Source organism: Acipenser ruthenus, chromosome 10 (genome assembly GCF_902713425.1).
Source record: "Acipenser ruthenus chromosome 10, fAciRut3.2 maternal haplotype, whole genome shotgun sequence".
Lineage (NCBI taxonomy): Eukaryota > Metazoa > Chordata > Actinopteri > Acipenseriformes > Acipenseridae > Acipenser > Acipenser ruthenus.
Window position 1 is genome coordinate 10,164,333 of NC_081198.1, and position 15,041 is coordinate 10,179,373.

Below are 15,041 nucleotides of genomic sequence, written 5' to 3' on the forward strand. Positions count from 1 at the left end.
CTTGTAATATCATAAACATTAAAACAAAAGTCTTTATTTAAAGTGATACGGTACATTTATGTTGTTTAACTATATCCATTACTCAATTGATGCTAACAATTCATTCCAGTTCTGTGTGGTGTAAGAGGTGGAGCTCTTGTTCCTGGGACATCTAAAAATAATTATAGAAAGACTACGACTTACTACTACTAATAATAATAATATGAGGCTAAAAGTTTGATTAGTTGTGCTTAACAACATGCATTTATACAAACATCAATAGTAGGCTATAAGAGAGTTTTCATTTGCAGCGTCTTTTCGGTTCTTACCTGTTTGTGTGTGTGTGGTACGGCTTTGCTGAGGAATAACATGAGATTCGGCCAGTTAAACGGGATCTTGACTGCTGAAATCTTGTGAGACACAAGCACGATTGCTGCTCAGGTTTACATAGGTTTTTACAGCTATTTTTATCGTGAGAAAGCGATTGACCCTGTCCTTAAAGTCGCGCTGACCAAAGGACGTTCTTTTGTTGTTTCACAATGTATTCGCGTGACAATGTCACACAGTCGTGATTGTAGAGTTGATTTTCACTTGCATCTAAACCCAGCCAATGATACATATCCTGGTATAAAAAAATAACATTAAAAAAATGCATTTAAAGCCGATTCCTTTTAATTTTACCAAAATGTTAATTTCACTACGTGTGTGGATTATTGTAATGATACCATATTCTCATGGATAAAGCATACCTCTATACTATTTATTTCACCACAACAAGAATTTGTAAAACATTAACTTTCGAAGTATCTCACAATACACACTGATTTCCTGGACAATGCCCTTTGTTGATGAACACATGATGTCAGAGTACACATGATGTCAGGTTTTTTATTAATGCTGCAATGTTGACAAACTCACTATGTGTTGACTTTTGGATGCATTCATTTCATCATGTTTAGAGGAAGTTCTCTTAAGCACAAAACCGTTTCCTGTGTCTGTTCTTCAATACAGGAAGAGAAAATAAATGTTCTATAGGCGTGTATAATTGTTATCTCAAACAGTGTAATTGAAGTGTTCAAATAATTCGTCTAATTTGCTAAATCTTTACTCAGAACACCATGGAGAAGATAACTATTCTGCTTATGTGTCTCCAGCAGATTCTTTCTCTTTGTCAGTCACAGCACCCTGGTAAAGTACAACTTTACATTTATTTACAAATCAGTTTACCTTGCGCAAGACAGTAGGCATACATCCATTAGTACAGGTAGTGCAGTACAGTTTAAATCTAATACAATTTACATTTGTAGGACTGATGGTGGCACACAATCATCAAAACACAAAAAACATAAAAACACAATAATACAAAAAAAAAAAACATTAGATACATGAAATATGTTTTTTGTGTAGGTTATCCTATTCTTCATGAGAGATCATGTGTCATTATCTCAGTATATTGTTTCAGCATCTCTCAGATTCATCGCTATTGGAGACTGGGGAGGAATACCAACCCCCCCATTTTTCACAGATGTGGGGAAAGCTACTGCTGCTGATATGGCTAGAGTGGCCCACAACATGGGACTGAACTTTGTCTTGAGTCTTGGAGACCATTTTTATTACCATGGGGTCACAGACATTGAGGATTTACGCTTTAAGGTAAACATTATACAGTTCTGGGGTTGAAAAGACTGGTGGCTCAATGACATCTCCATATTTCTCATTAAATACTACTTTATAGTCTTACACTGTGTCACCAACAAATCTACGAATTTTCAAACTGTTCTAAGGATTTCTACATGTCTGAATTAGTATGGATGGAATGCCACCTAGTGGTCCCTATGTCTTTTGAAATTATAATAAAGAGTTTTTAAATAATATAATTGTCTGAAAATATCTCTGCCTATATTTAATATCTGCATGTTAAAATGTGTTGACTTTGGAAATATCTTATGACTTTTATGCTTAGGCGACATATGAGACTGTGTTTGCTGATCCTTCACTTGTTAACATACCTTGGTATGCTGTAGCAGGAAACCATGACCATATGGGCAACGTATCTGCACAAGTAGCTTATTCCAAAATTTCAGCACGATGGTGAGTGTGCAGAGATGCATTTGCTTAAACTATTTTTTAAATAAATATTTCACGTTTTTTGTCATCTTGTATGCTTCAGACCCAGATCAGCAATTTGTTTTTACATGGAGAATACAGTAATGTATTACAAAAATAAGTAAATTCATTCTAAATGTTTTTGCATCCCCTATTGCGCACCATTTATATTTTGTATTCCAGGAACTTTCCTGATTTGTACTATGATTTGAAGTACAAGATCCCAAACTCCAATGTTACAGTCTCAGTTCTAATGATTGATACAGTTCTGCTTTGTGGAAACACCAATCATGAAGTGCACCCAAAAGGACCTGAAGATGCTGCAGTTGCTGCCAAGCATTTCCAATGGATTCAAGAAAAACTGGAAAGTTCCAGGTAGGCACTAAAAACATCATGTAATTCCATGACAGAGACTAGAGTGCATTTATTTAAATTTGATCTCCTGTGTGTTAATATTGAACAGCCAGTCGTACTGGAATGCTTTACTTCATTAAAAATGTTTTTTTTTAAAAATGATTTACTGTTTGACAGCCTTTAGTATTTACCACACACTCAAAAAAACAGCAATCTCCCACACCAAAAAATGAATTCCCAAAATACCAGTGGCTCAATAAGTCACCCCTCTCCTTTGAGTCTTAAGAAAAGAATGTGAGGATTACTGTATCTGCTTTCAAGTGTTGTGCCCTACTCTGCAGTGCACCATATCTCGAGTTGAATTCTACAGCAGCAGGAGCACTGGTCACTCTCATAGCATTGCATTCCACAGCATGCACCAGATGTGATGATGGTGCTTGGTTTTGCTTTGTACAACTTATTATTTCAAAAGGTTAAACAAGTTTATTTACACTTAGATATACAAAACTTTTGGATAAAACATTTACAGTGGATAAACAAAACTGTAGCAATTTAGGCTCTGTCTGTTTAATCCTACTGACACTGACAAGTTATTATTTATGGAAACATTTTATTTGCCAGTGCTCTTTACAATGCACATCAGCCTTGTTAATGTCAATCCATTTTTCACAAAGTTATCTGACCAAGCCACTACAGTACATAAAGTATCTCAAATAGAAGAATCCTGAGGCAAGGATTAACAGTCACTCCAGTCATGCAAATGCATTTACAGTATATATTACAGCCTTTGAACCAGTATTCCTTGTCCCGGGGGAAGTGTATTCCAGGAATACACAATAAAAAAGACATTCTGCTGAAATTCAATCTGGTTTTGGGGGTGTTAGGTAAATCACACAAGAGCAAAAAAACAACTTTATATACTGTATGTATATCTCACACCAGTGGTTTATATTCTCTGTGATTACATTGCAGGTCTGAATTTCTAATTGTAGCTGGTCATTACCCTGTCTGGTCTATCGGACACCATGGCCCCACACACTGTCTAGTTGAGCAGTTGAGACCTCTACTAAAAAAGTACAATGTCACAGTCTACCTCAGCGGTCATGACCACAGTCTACAGGTAGGATATTAAATGATCTTTTAAAAGGATTTTTTGCAGTCATTTTAATATTTTAGAATTGGCGGTGCTCAGTAAAGACACCTTAATCTGATACCAAAAAGGGGGCTGCTGTAAAACTCAAGACCATTTACTGTATACACAGGAGGCTTACGCAAGTCATTTAATTAATTAACTGCCTGTTAGTAACTACATGATAGAGAACAAGGAGTGATGGAATTCATTTAATAACACCTCAAAGGAAAGATATGTATCCTACATTCCTTCCACAGTGATTACCTGCACACTCATACTCCCAGTATCTATAGTATGTACACACTTGCATCACCAAGACATACATGGGTCCAGAATTCAACAGATCCAAACCTTATCAAATATGTGTGGAAAGAAGCTTTAATGGGTGCTGCATAAGGTAATTCAGCAAGAAGAGAATACTAATACTGCAGTGAGACATAGAAAGACTCCAGGCAGCATGCAGTTAGTTCCAGTATATATTCAAGAGAGCAATGTCAATATTCTAGTGCCAGAGTGCTTCTTTTTATTAGGGCAGGCCCATTAAAAACAAACCATGCTTTAAGGGGCTTGTCAGTTGATTCTTCTGAGCCAACAAGTATAAGGAGATTTTAAAAAGATCATATTTTATTGGTTTTATATTTCTGAAGTTCTTTTGTTTGTGTTTAAAGTTGTTTTCCAGCTGCTAGCTGAGGTTTAATGCAAAGCAGACTTTCCTTTGTTAAAGAAAGGGTATACATAAATATTTAAAAAAAAGTGCCTTTAAGGTGGAACATTTCAGAACTACTGTCATTCTCATAAATATGTCAGTCCCATGAATACACACCAGGGATTTAGTAACTGTTGTGAGACCGAAATGAGTTAAAAATATTTGATATAGATCCCAAAGGTCATATTGACTAAACTGTGGTCACGTAAAATTAATTTTAAACACTGTTACAAGGATGTCATCAGTTTGAATTGGGCTTAAACTCAGAAGGCACATTTTCATACTGGTAAGCATAAGGGCCCCATGTAAGTTATCAGAGTTTGAGGGTAAGCTTTAAAAATTGGCCTGCAGGTTGGGGATTTGAGTCCTCACTGAACACAGATCATAACGCTATGTGTATATCACTGCTAAATTAAAAAAAAATGTTAATGGATAGGAGCAGCTGATTCCAGAACAAGTGAACGAGCCAAATATGAATCGCAGAGGAACTGTCTACAATGCTGTACTGAACTCTTCTGAAGCACTGTTTAAAGATATATTTTTGTATGTGCAGTTTATCCAGGAAGATGAAGGCCTTGCATATGTTGTCAGCGGAAGTGGGAATTTTGTGGACTGGTCGACAGAACACAAGAACAGTTTCCCTGAAGCCTGGCTGCGCTTTTACAATGCGGACATCAGCACCCTGGGAGGGTTTGCTTATCTGGAGCTCACACAGGAGAAAATGTTCATCACATACTTCCAGCCACATGGAGAATGTGTGTACAAAACTGTGTTGCCAAAGCGCAAGTTATAATGCCCAGTAGAAGTGGTCAGGAAAATGATACTTATGCATGTTAATGCTTGGTCTTTTAGAGTGTTGATAATGCTAAAGTTCAGATAAACCCCATGTTGAATCCAGTTTGTATCCATTTCTATTTTCAGGTGACTAAGAGACAGATGAACAGACATTTATCCAAATTGATATCTCATAATTTAAAACAAATTATGCCTCATCTAGTACCATAAAGCTTATCGTTCTTGTCTTCTTGCATTCAAACAAGATGAGTGTGCTTCTCACTTGTTAGGAGTCTTGGAGGTAAAGTGGATTGCTTTCCTTGTGTTGTTTTTGGAAGTCAGCTGCACTGTACTCCTGATGCTTCTCATGAAAGCAATCTTTCTGACATTTTTAGGCAAAGAGTTCCTTTTTTGTTGTTTTTACTTTCACAGGTTCTTACCCTAATTCCCATAGTAATGGTGATACTGTGCCACATTTAAAAAGTGGCTCATTGTCTTAATGTAAATTCAATACTGTATGCAATATACTGCAACAGCAGTGTCTATTGTTTCCTTTTAAATGTGAAAAGGACACCAAGTCACCATGAGATATACAATACTGAGTCCCCCAGGCTTTTTTTGTTTTTCTTTGTCAATTTCGTGTTGAAGCCAACTCACTGTAAAAACATAATCACATAGACCTTACTATTGCTGAAATGCATTTAAGATTTTAATAAACTATTATTAGGGTAGTGTTTGTTTTTATTTATTTACTTATTTTGTATGGTCTTATATACATGTGAGACACCCACATATATATTAAACATTTTGGTATGATGAGTAGAATATTGTAGAGCTATAACATTAATGATTATGATTTTATTAAAATGCAAAAAATAATGAACAGGGTTTTTGCCAACGTTATGGAAATTATTTCTCTGTCAAAAAATATTTTACAATTAAAAATAGACCATAACTTTGACATTAACTGCTTAAACATTTGCATATGAACAGCTCTGCTGTGGGTTACTTGCATTTCCATTTCCATGTCATTTTGTTATTTGATTTTCTTGATGGTGTATGCAATTTGAGGCGTATGCTACATGATATTATAATATTATATTGCAGTAGTTTGGGAGAAGATGTTTATCCTGTTGCAGGTGTATGCAAATTCATCCTCATCACAGATTTTAGTAACACACTGTCTGCAGTACAGTATAATAAGCAAATTAATGTGAGGTTTTGAATTATTACACCGTGTAACAATTTTTTATTTTTTTTTGGTTCCTGGGTAGTAAGTGTTATTTCCTAATTGCTTATGCCTCAAAAGTATAGAAAATGGCTATTATTCCCCACAAACTTTGCTTTTGTGACCAGGACAGTGATATTTTGAAATTTACCTATTTTCCAGAACATTCCAGATAGATTCAGTGCTGAGTAAACTTGGAGTAACTTCTAGAACTTTCTAGAACTTTCCAGTAATATAAATAGTAGTATAAATACAGGGGCCTTAAGCCCCCCAGTTCAGTTTAGTTCCAGCTGCCTAAGTGGATACATATCTGCATTTTTCTGAGATGGCATCAAGAGGCTGCAATGGTGGCATTCCCGATGGGTCTCCAAGGCGGTTTTACCAAGTTTCCCTGCTATCTTTGCCTTTGGGACAGCAGGGACACCAAGGCGCACTACCACAGGCGGGACTGGCCACAGCGGACCAAGTTCTCTATGGGGAGGAACAACGTCAAGTGGGAGCCACTGGTGGACACCCGGAAGGTGCTGATGCCACCACTGCACATCAAATTGGGCCTTATGAAACAATTTGTCAGATCTCTAGATAAGGAGTCGGCAGCCTTCAAGTACCTTCAAGACTTCTTCCCTAAGCTGTCTGAGGCAAAGGTCAAAGCCGGTGTCTTCGTCGGACCACAGATAAAGAAGATTCTGGAGTGCAATGAATTCCCCAAGAAGCTCACTAGTAAGGAGAAAGCGGCTTGGAACAGCTTTGTCGCAGTGGTTCGGGGCTTCCTGGGCAATCACAAGGCCGAAAACTATGTGGAGCTGGTTGAGACTCTGGTGAAGAACTACGGCACAATGGGCTGTAGGATGTCCCTCAAAGTCCATATCCTTGATGCTCATCTTGATAAATTCAAGGAGAACATGGGAGCGTACTCGGAGGAGCAAGGCGAGCGCTTCCACCAGGATATACTGGACTTTGAACGCCGCTACCAAGGACAGTATAACGAGAACATGATGGGAGACTACATTTGGGGGCTGATTCGTGAAAGTGATTTACAGTATAATCGTAAATCTCGAAAAACTACTCACTTCTAAATCTTTTGTAGTCATTTTTGTATTACTTTAGTATAAATACATGTTAATTTGGATTCATATGTTATTTTTTTCTGACTTTTATGTGAACGAAAAGACACAAATTCGCCCGTTTTCTCATTGGAAATGGGTCAATTTCAAAATATCACTGTCCTGGTCACAAAAGCAAAGTTTGTAGGGAATAAGAGTCATTTTCTATACTTTTGAGGCATAAGCAATTAGGAAATAACACTTACTACCCAGGAACAAAAATTGTGTTACATAGTGTTATCAATCATGAATGCATACTGAATTTAGTATTTCATGCAAAACTATTGTACAAAGTAAATGCAAGAGAATTATAAAAATAAAAGTTTTCAAAATCTGTTGAGCTGTTTGAAGTCATTCAATATTCCAGTGATTTTTAACATTTTCATTGTTCCCCCATTTCTTCTGCTGAAAATCTTATTTTTTTATTCTACTATTTGGAGTATTCAGATTGTTCAAATACAGGACTGAGAAGCTGCTGCTGCTTCATAGCTCCTATTTACCGCCTGTGCTGCAATCTCACCCCAATGGTCTAGCTGCACACAGACCATGTGACATGTACAGCAATGGCACCAGGAGGCTTCAGTTTGCTTATCTAATGCCACTTTTCCATCTGCCTATGGGATTGACTTGAAAGTGATTTGAAACCAGACACCTTTATTTACATCAGCAGCAGATCAAGATCAAATTGATTTCAATGGGGACTAGTTACGACTGCTTGCTGCCAGACCGTGCACTGATTTACCCAATGAGGGTCTAGTGCGAAGGATAAAAGAGCCAATGAGGGACTAGTGCGAAGGATAAAAGAGCCAATGAGGGTCTAGTGCGAAGGATAAAAGAGCCAATGAGGGTCTAGTGCGAAGGATAAAAGAGCCAATGAGGGACTAGTGCGAAGGATAAAAGAGCCAATGAGGGACTAGTGCGAAGGATAAAAGAGCCAATGAGGGACTAGTGCGAAGGATACAAGAGCCAATGAGGGACTAGTGCGAAGGATACAAGAGGCAGGTTTCAAATCTCTGAATGCAGGGAAAAAAAATATGCAGTCTGAACATGAAGGCTGGCGGTGACTATATTACACTGTCAGGGAAATACTGGTGATAAACACTGGTGATCTTTGACCTTTGTGTAATGTCTGAAGGCAGATTGGATTGTAGCTTGCAGATGGAACTGGTAGCAGCCCCAGTTTGATAGTGGAACCAGATGACCTTTACAATGGTTTACCATAGAAAAGCATACAAAGTGTAATAAAGCATGGTAAAGCATATATAAGTATAGTAAAGCATATTAATAACATGGAGAACTGTGGTAAGCTATGGTAAATGTGTAGTATAGCCATGGGAAAAGCATGGTACAACTGGAAAAATACTATGGTAAACTTTTATAAGGGGAGTTTTACAGACTGGTTTCATGGTGTAGGAGGAAATGTGGCATAAGTGAAAATCAAAAGATTTGCATTATAATAAGTTTGACGAGGGATAATGTTAATGTTAATGAGTGGTAATAAAAGGGATTTTAAACCATTTACGATTTTATTGTGCAAGCATTTCATAAAAAATATAAATATGTTAGAAAAACAACACCAGATATACAGACCAACTATATTACATTTTTAGAGGTATAAATAGACATCCCACAAACCATATATAAATAATCACATTTGCAGCAGATTTAGTGTTCCCAAGTTACAATAGATCAGATTGTGCATTTGTAAAGATTCAATATGAAACATACAAGAATACAAATTAATACAAAAACAGCATTTCTATCAGAGTTACAGTCTTACTTGCTCCCAGCTAGTTTTAGTACCATAGCGTAGTGTAATACGGAATATAAAAAATAAGCAAAAATTATATCTCTTCAGTGTTTCACAGAAACAAGTTTTCTACTCCAGTGTTCAACAAAAGGTCAAAACCCTTTGAAAGTATGTTGAAACCTCCTATCACTACCAATAGTTGCAAGTTTAGTACATTTGTTGTCTCTCAGCCTGATTGGACCGTGTATTTTTTTTTTTCTCTTTAAATCACAATTCAGGGGCAATGATCGACCCTTAAACACCTTTCAAAGGCACTCCGTCAGGGCTGTTCTCCTCCTTATTAGCGCTCTTCTTTCGCCTGCAGCAGCACACACACGTGACGATGGCAACTAATAGGAGAACTGGTGCAAGTATGAGACCTACCAGCACACCAATCCCATATTCTGAAAAGAAGTTCAAGCAACACTTAGTTTTCTGACCCAGTTCTTAACAGGGCATTGATCACAAGAAGCATTTGTCATTTTCATCCAGTACTGATTTATAAGCAAAGGAATAATTCAGAATACTACTAGTACCAGCAAGTCATTTCTCTTATAAATAGGAATATCCTTAAAAAATGTTGTTTCCTCTACAGTGTAGACATATCTACAAAATAATCTATGTTCATTTCAATTGCAGTCATTATTTGAATTTTCTACCGTAATATGCTGAACTTAAAATCCATACTGAAATTGCTATTGTGCACTACTTTTGCTACTGCAGGATTTCTGCATTGCCAGTTGGTCACAATAAATGACGACAAATACTGAGACCACAGGCTCTTGTCAAAGACAATAATCATCTTTGTCCATAATATCAACATGAATCTTTCTGAAATGCCTTGTTTTATGCTACATTTCATTGCCTCAGATTTTGAACACATCTCACTTTGAAACAAATTTATTAAGCGTTTTCTCCAGTGCAAAGTTTGGTAAGGGATAACTTGCAATATGTATGAGTTAACTCTTTATATAAAGCAAACTACAAGTCCCTGCTTTGCTCAGTGAAACAGGGAAACAACTGGTAAATGTTGCAAATATTTCCTATACAACACCATCTAGCAGGTAAACAATGGAGTAGTGATAACTGTGTTTTTGTCTTAAAAGGTGCTGAACACTACCTTCATAAAAGGGCTTCTCGGAATGTGAGCAGTGTGTTGCTGATTCCTGGCTTTGCTGGTTTTCGTCAGTCCGTGATGGAATAACAATGTTCACAGTGAAGCAGTAACTTTCACCTCGATCCACTGGCACATCAATCTCATTGATCTTTGATTTAGCTTCTTTCTGTTGTCATGAATAACAAAAGAACAGATGTTGAAACACTTTTAATCCTTTTTAGATTATATGATATCATTTGGTGGCGCAATTAAGCAGTCAACTGGTAATCTTCTTGTTATTAGGGATTGTAACCTACCTAATCATAGGACAATAAGACCTGTGCTATTACTACAGTTGAACAAGAACTCTTAACCAGTTATGGTAATGCCCACAGCTGCACTAGCACAAATAACCATATTGTAAAGAATATTTTGTTTGCAAGACATCTTCAAATACCCAGTTATAAAGAATATACCTTACCTTGCCTGTACTGGCAGCCTTTCTGTAATATGTTACGTATTCCAAGTCCTTTTTGAAGATTTCCTGTATACTCAGAAATGTGTTATTGGGGCCTCTGATGCTGGAGAGGGGGGTCTCTATCAGCAGCTTAATATTGTTCTTTGCTTTATTTTCTTCAATCTTAAAAGTAGGTTGCCCAATTTTTGCTAAAAATAAAAATGTGTAGTTATTTGTATTACATTCCAATAAACACAAAAAAGGTAATGTGTTAATATATTAAATGTTGAAAATCAAAAACAAATGGTGGCATGCAGTGTGTAAGAATATGTCGAATACGTACTGTCTTTGTAGGGTGTGAACTTGTCTGATCGGGTGAAGGGGTACTCCTCAGTCTTATCGACAGTCTCTATGGGTTCAGAGATAACATGTGCAGTATATGAGTCCGTCAAATTCAACAGGAATCTGGTCAAATCACATTCCGTTGTCTGGATCTTTATGCAGCGGGGGCTCTTCTGCACATCAGTCTTTTTCCTGAAATACAATTGATTAATAAAAAATCTGAGACACTAGAAATTCAGGCAACACAATAAAATATACTACATCAAACTGTTTTTGTATTGCTCGGGTTTTAGAATTAGTGAAAGTTTCAGGTATATCAAAAAACACATCAGTGGAAATTTAATAAAGATTTACACATTACACTTGCAAATGCTGTATTTTAATAATTTGACACGGTAACCGCTGGCTTGCAGTTTGATTCATCGCCAGTTGGGGGCACCAAATACACATGATGTTAGAGATCTGAAACAAAACCTGTCAGTATCTAAAGCAGTTCCTTCTTGGTTTGCCTTTTCTTTTTTTTTTTGTTAAAGCAAATGTTTAAGAAATTCAGTTTACCACCAGAGCTAAATATCTAAATATCTTGACTTCTCACATCTATAAACAGGGGTTAATTTAAGAGGTCTTTAGTGCACCTTCATTTTTCTCATGCCAATTCTAAAATGGGGGTTAAATCACAGTGATAAATGCTTTATGAGATTAGCTGTTTTCCACAATTGTCATGCCTCAATTTCTAAGCACTGGCAATGTATCTTTGTTTATTTACAGTAGTGTTTGTGTAAAAACCCAAAGCTTTGTAAAATGAACCATGTGTGCAGATAGGATTTTCAAACAGCTGCACCCTGTAAATCTTGATTGCTTGATATTAAAGGTGATATCATATAGGTTGCAGCTCCTGTCACGTCAACGCCTGACATATACTTTCCATAATCAAACGATAATGTTCACAATAACAAACACAGTGTACATACCCAAAGAATTCCACAGTGTAGGCATACCCCGAAGGCTTGGGCTCCCACTCCAGTATGGTCTTGAAATTTATAGATGTCCACCAGACTTTTGTGGCAACAGGTAGCTGGCTATTACCTTAACAAGGACATGAGATTTAACAAACCATTAACAACATGAAACTGCATACTAATCACATTTTATAGTAACTACTAGGTAATTAGTTACAGCGATATATACATTTATACATTCCGCACGCATTGATATCAGAACACAAACCTAACAGCAGGGTCCGTAATAGGAATAGAGTTTCCATTTATAACGTTGAATATGGTTTCATATTTTTGTTTAATAAATCCTTTATAAAAGTTTCCCATAGTAATAGCATAGCAAAGTGTAATAAAGCATAGTGAACGCATGGTAATGCGTAGGTAAGCATTGTAAAGCCCAGAAGGGTATGATAACGTATATTAAAAAGCATGGCAAATCAGGGAAAATGCACAGTATAAACATGGGAAAACTACAAAGGTACTGTGCCAGGCAATTCCTGAACCCGCTTCAGATGACACATTATAGGACCGATTGCACCTGGTATTGAAATGTCAGTGTCGTCTATACTTGTATGAGAAAGACATATTCTGCATCACCAAAACCCAGACTGATTCTGGTAACTCGTTTAGTGTTACACAGGTGTGGTTTTAAAATATATATTAGCACTCACCTGAGGCTTTCCCATTCTGAGAGAATAAAAAGCACAAAACAAAACATCCAAGGTTCAACAAAGTAGCGATTTCCATGTTTTCTTTGTCCAGAAGATTTCAATACAATAATTAGAGTTCGCGTAATATTTTTTAATTCAAATGACTGTTATTAATTGTGAATCCAACTTAGATGAATCTAGCTGCAACAAATAATTATAAAAAAAAATGTTTTGCGTCGCAGCGCTGCTCGTTAAACTTCTTTCCAGTGCGCTTTCTTCCCAGTACAACTGGATTCTGAAGATTTTATTCTGTGCAGAGTGTAAACGGCGGGTGAGTTGAGTCACTGCAGATCTCATAGCGGCTCAGTTAGTACATCCAAATAAGGCAACTCGGAAGTTGCCGGAAGAACCTCACCTGCACGAGGGAGGGCCAGAACGAAGTACAAGATCAATATCTCCAAGAAGTAAGTCGAATCCACATGAGCAGCTAGTCAATATGAACATAAGAACATACGAATGTTTACAAACGACAGGAGGCCATTCAGCCCATCTTGCACGTTTGGTTGTTAGTAGCTTATTGATCCCAGAAACTCATCAAGCAGCTTCTTGAAGGATCCCAGCGTGTCAGCTTCAACAACATTACAGAGGAATTGGTTCCAGACCCTCACAATTCTCTGAGTAATAGGTGCCTCCTATTTTCTGTTCTGAATGCCCCTTTATCTAATCTCCATTTGTGACCCCTGGTCCATGTTTCTTTTTTCAGGTCGAAAAAGTCCCCTGGGTCGACATTGTCAATACCTTTTAGAATTTTGAATGCTTGAATCAGATCATCACGTACGTAGTCTTCTTTATTCAAGGCTGAATAGATTCAATTATTTTAGCCTGTCTTCATACGATATGTATATGAATTATTATTATAAGTTCTAGGTTTATGTTTAAGGAATACATAGCACTATCTGTGCTCAATTTCTGTTTTTGAGACTTTATAGATTAAAATACACAGAAAGTGTAAATACTAATGCTATTGCTAATAATAATAATAATAATAATAATAATAATAATAATAATAATAATAATAATAATAATAATAAAAGATTGTGGACAAACACAATATTATATCCAAAATCTGATTTGACATTCTGGAAGAAATGTTACTAAGGTATACATCATTATAACACCTTGTAAGTAAGTCATAGGTTGGTGATTTAAAGGAAGTTAACTGAGGCTAATTAGTACTTTAGGCAGCAGCTATTAATACTTAATTCCAGCAACACAAATCCAACACGGTGCTGCTAATTGCTAAGGGCAGTGAGCTCCTTGTGCACCAATTAAGTGCTTATTAGATTTCCATTACATGAGAGTCGATGTTAAAACTTCATGCTGATTTGAACTCGGCTCCAACTAAGACTTAGTTGGTGATAAGCACCAACTAAGACGTTGCTTTACAGTAAACTAATGTGATCCATCTGTGTTTCCATCCATTTGCGTTTCCTTCCATATGATGATGTAGATATCCTTCTGCCTGGTGTTGATGGCTGAAGTGTAATGCTGGCTCCAGGGATCAGCTTATTTTGCCTCCCTAGCTCCCCACGACACCTCAAGAGGGCTCGACGGTGATTCTGGTGTCCCAGCATCACCCCCCTCCGTCCCCCACTCAACTCAGCCCAGCTTACTTACCCGTACATGAGCGTTTCTTTCTTTCTGTTGTGCTTGAGATCCCCATCTTTCTGTCTCAACCACAGCCAGTTGCTGCTCCTCTGCTGCTTCAGATAAGTTCTTCATTGTCCGACGCAACTCTTGGCCACTGAATCCGACGTCTCTGAGAAACCGGGTTGTAGAGTGTGCCACTCACTAAATGATTTAAGATTTAGTTAAATATTTAGCTAAATGTTAAATCTTGTAACTAGATTTATAAATTATATCTGAATGTACACATTTAAAAATATATATAAATCTGGGGGGAAATACAACATTTAAGTTAAATCTGGGAAAAAAATACAACATTTAAGTTAAATCTGGAAAAAAAGATGTTAAAATATTGACGCTTTTTTTTACACATGGCATCCCATAGGTGACGAGTCGGAAATCGCTTGTGACGTATAAGTGCTTTAATTCTGCTATTTCTTGTCATATGGCGTCCTTATTTTTATTGTCTTTATAACTACTGACACTGGTATCATAAATAACATTATATTTTTTTACTTTAATAATTATATTCTCATTATTGTCCATTTTTATATTTCTGTGGTAATCTGTGAGCGAGACAGTGACAGTCTGACAGCCACTACCTTTGACGTTATTTCTGATTGGTCCATTGCGACGTGAAT

General features: G+C 36.9%; 2 protein-coding genes across 2 annotated transcripts; one reads left to right on the forward strand and one right to left on the reverse strand.

Moving 5' to 3' along the window:
• The first annotated feature begins 1,378 nt into the window (after positions 1-1,378).
• On the forward strand, positions 1,379-6,315 carry acp5b (acid phosphatase 5b, tartrate resistant). Its single transcript, XM_034924343.2, has 5 exons — positions 1,379-1,632; positions 1,943-2,070; positions 2,269-2,460; positions 3,412-3,559; positions 4,831-6,315. The coding sequence occupies exons 1-5, from the start codon at positions 1,402-1,404 to the stop codon at positions 5,068-5,070; spliced, it is 939 nt and encodes a 312-aa protein (XP_034780234.2). The 5' UTR covers positions 1,379-1,401; the 3' UTR covers positions 5,071-6,315.
• Positions 6,316-8,886: 2,571 nt separating this feature from the next.
• On the reverse strand, positions 8,887-13,278 carry LOC117403823 (tissue factor-like). Its single transcript, XM_034006267.3, has 6 exons — positions 12,736-13,278; positions 12,038-12,152; positions 11,068-11,258; positions 10,749-10,933; positions 10,292-10,454; positions 8,887-9,575 (listed from the first exon to the last, which is right to left on the reverse strand). The coding sequence occupies exons 1-6, from the start codon at positions 12,809-12,811 to the stop codon at positions 9,427-9,429; spliced, it is 879 nt and encodes a 292-aa protein (XP_033862158.1). The 5' UTR covers positions 12,812-13,278; the 3' UTR covers positions 8,887-9,426.
• Positions 13,279-15,041: the final 1,763 nt, after the last annotated feature.

Bases quoted from the DNA above. Each gene is read 5' to 3' on its own strand.
- acp5b (XM_034924343.2), top strand. From the start codon at position 1,402: ATGAGAGATCATGTGTCATTATCTCAGTATATTGTTTCAGCATCTCTC. The intron at 1,633-1,942 runs GTAAACATTATA...TTTTATGCTTAG, and splicing joins TTGAGGATTTACGCTTTAAG to GCGACATATGAGACTGTGTT. The intron at 3,560-4,830 runs GTAGGATATTAA...TTGTATGTGCAG, and splicing joins GTCATGACCACAGTCTACAG to TTTATCCAGGAAGATGAAGG.
- LOC117403823 (XM_034006267.3), bottom strand. From the start codon at position 12,811: ATGGAAATCGCTACTTTGTTGAACCTTGGATGTTTTGTTTTGTGCTTT. The intron at 10,934-11,067 runs GTACGTATTCGA...TTTTATTTTTAG, and splicing joins GTTCACACCCTACAAAGACA to CAAAAATTGGGCAACCTACT. The intron at 9,576-10,291 runs GTAGTGTTCAGC...ACTTCTTTTCAG, and splicing joins CGAGAAGCCCTTTTATGAAG to AATATGGGATTGGTGTGCTG.